The 2,393-nt window shown below is 35.6% G+C and overlaps 1 protein-coding gene across 1 annotated transcript in view; it reads right to left on the minus strand.

Annotated features, from left to right (window-relative positions):
* FANCI (FA complementation group I) overlaps positions 1-2,393 on the minus strand; it is a 73,085-nt gene that overhangs the window by 35,436 nt on the left and 35,256 nt on the right. Inside the window, exon 12 of the mRNA XM_017517590.2 lies at positions 706-886. Within this exon, the coding sequence (XP_017373079.2) occupies positions 706-886 (181 nt within the window). The remainder of the gene's footprint in view (positions 1-705; positions 887-2,393) is intronic.

The following is a 2,393-nucleotide window of genomic DNA, read 5'->3' on the forward strand; positions in this document are numbered from 1 at the left end:
GAGACAGGGTCTCACTTTGTTACCCAAGCTGCTGTGCAAACACAGCTCACTGTAGCCTTGACTTCCTGGGCTCAAGTGATCCACTTCAGTCCCCCAAGTAGCTGGGATGGAAGGTGTGTGCCACCATGCCTGACTAATTTTTGTATTTTTTGTAGAGATGAGGTTTTGTCATACTGCTCAGGCTGGTCTCAAACTCCTGAGCTCAAGTGATCTGCCCACCTCGGCCTCCCAAAGTGTTGGGATTATAGGCATGAGCCGCCACGCCTGACCAAGCATCATTCTTTTTTTATTTTCAGTAAAAACTCTTAAAAGCATAATTCTTTAGGCTTGATGTTCTATAGGGACCTAAAACATTTTTTTCTGTGTAAAAAAACAGCATTAAAACAAAATGAAACAAAAACCAGAAATGAACTTACTGCTGGAAGAAGAGAAAAATCAAATAAAAGCTATCTTATATTGAAACTTCTAGGTCAGAAACAATTGGATTAATAGGAATAAATGAAAAACTTACATAAAAGAATAAGAAAGTAAGTATTCCATCAAACTGGATCTATGTTTCAATATTATCCTAATCTCTGTCATACATCCTCTGTCAAACTAATACATACTCAAATTTCCTTGTCCACCAAACTCCCAGGCAAATGCCAAGCCCTACTTGGATTATTTAAACAAAATTAGGGAGTGGTTGCTAAAATAGTGTCTCACCTTAAAAGTTTCCAACAGTATATTAGCTCCGAGCTTACACGCATGCTGGTTTGGCATTCTAGAAAGATTTGGGCTGGTTTCAATAGCTTTTCCGTCAAGAACTTTCTTTGGCCCATATGAATCCATTAAAAGGAAACCAAGTTCTACCAGGCCCTGAGTAACATGGTCCCAACTATGAACACTGCAAGAAAACAAAGCTTAGTTAAAAAGAAACACTTAGTAAGACATCTTACCTTTACACTCACTGGCCTATTACACACTTCCCAAACTTGACCTGGTTAACCAACATACTCTGCACATAAACCTTTTCTTTTCACACACCATCTGACGGAATTCTGAATTCCTAAATGTACCATAATGGGAACAGCAGGCAAGTGGTCTCCAGTGACAGACAGAATACTGGGAAAATCCAAAAGCTAGAGAATATTCAAAAACATACAAAAGAAACTGGAATCTTTCAATATGATAACCCTTAGATATTCCCATTCAAGATTTCATGATGAGAAGTTCATTGCTGCCTCTTCTGTTACCCAGCAGCACTGACAACACTTATATATAGGCTTACAAATTGGCTCGCCTCCATAGACAGTGATTCTCCAGGATAGAGGTCATAGCATAGTCACATTCTTACCAATATTGCTTAGCACAAGGGTGGCTTATAAAAGAAACTCAGTAGATATTCATAGTATAAATGGATGAGTGATCTGGTGTCAACAGCATGAGCTAAAACTACAAATAATCTTTGGTAAAAGAGTAGAATAATTGGTGATTTTATACCACTTAATGTTATATACCCCATGGTGGAAATAATATGCATATAATCTTTATCTATTATATCTATCTGTTAAATTGCAACAAATTATAATGCAGCACTACAGAATGAAGTAGATAGTTATGAATAAATTATAACATTTTAACAGAGTTAACAATATTCATACTCTAGAGAACCAAAAATTCAATTACATAAAATGGAGAATGCATTATTTAAAGGTTCATTAACTGACTGGGGCAAGCATGTGCAACTAACCAGTCAATTATTTCAAAGGATCTAATAAGGCCATCCAAATCTCTCCCTGCTGAGGTTTGGTCCCACCTGGTAGCAAGTACCCACTCCAGGCTAATCATACATGGAAATGCTTTCAAGTCCTATGACAGTTGAGAGTTACAGAAGATAGGCAGCTTTCCAGGAATTTCCTGGTTAGTTAGTACTGTTTCCTTAGCCCAAATTGAAGAGACTGGGTTGGGAAAATACTGGAGACACAACTATAAACCTCAGGAAAAAGAATAACCAAATATAAAGATTAAAAAGGTTTAAGGCCTATCAATGGGTAAAACACTCAAACAATAAACTCTAATTTCACATTTTCCCTACTGCAAAGCTCATGTAAATTCAATCTATCAATAAATACGTAAGAATTCCAGGCCTAGAAGAGACCTACTGTAAATCATGCATAAATTATGAAACTTTAAAATATATTTAATGTACAAAGAAAACATGACATAGTAAAGACTATTACAACAGCTAATGTATATCCTGAAATTAAAATAAAAACCAGGATAGTTACTGATGTTTTTCAAGTGGTTTTAAATGAATTTGTCTAAACTGGCTAAACAATAATTAAATTCCAACCAAAAGCTCCAAATTTCAACAAAGTAAATAAAACTCTTAGTGTTTTTTTTTTTTTTTT

The sequence above is a fragment of the Cebus imitator genome, unplaced genomic scaffold (genome assembly GCF_001604975.1).
Source record: "Cebus imitator isolate Cc_AM_T3 unplaced genomic scaffold, Cebus_imitator-1.0 Scaffold19, whole genome shotgun sequence".
NCBI lineage: Eukaryota > Metazoa > Chordata > Mammalia > Primates > Cebidae > Cebus > Cebus imitator.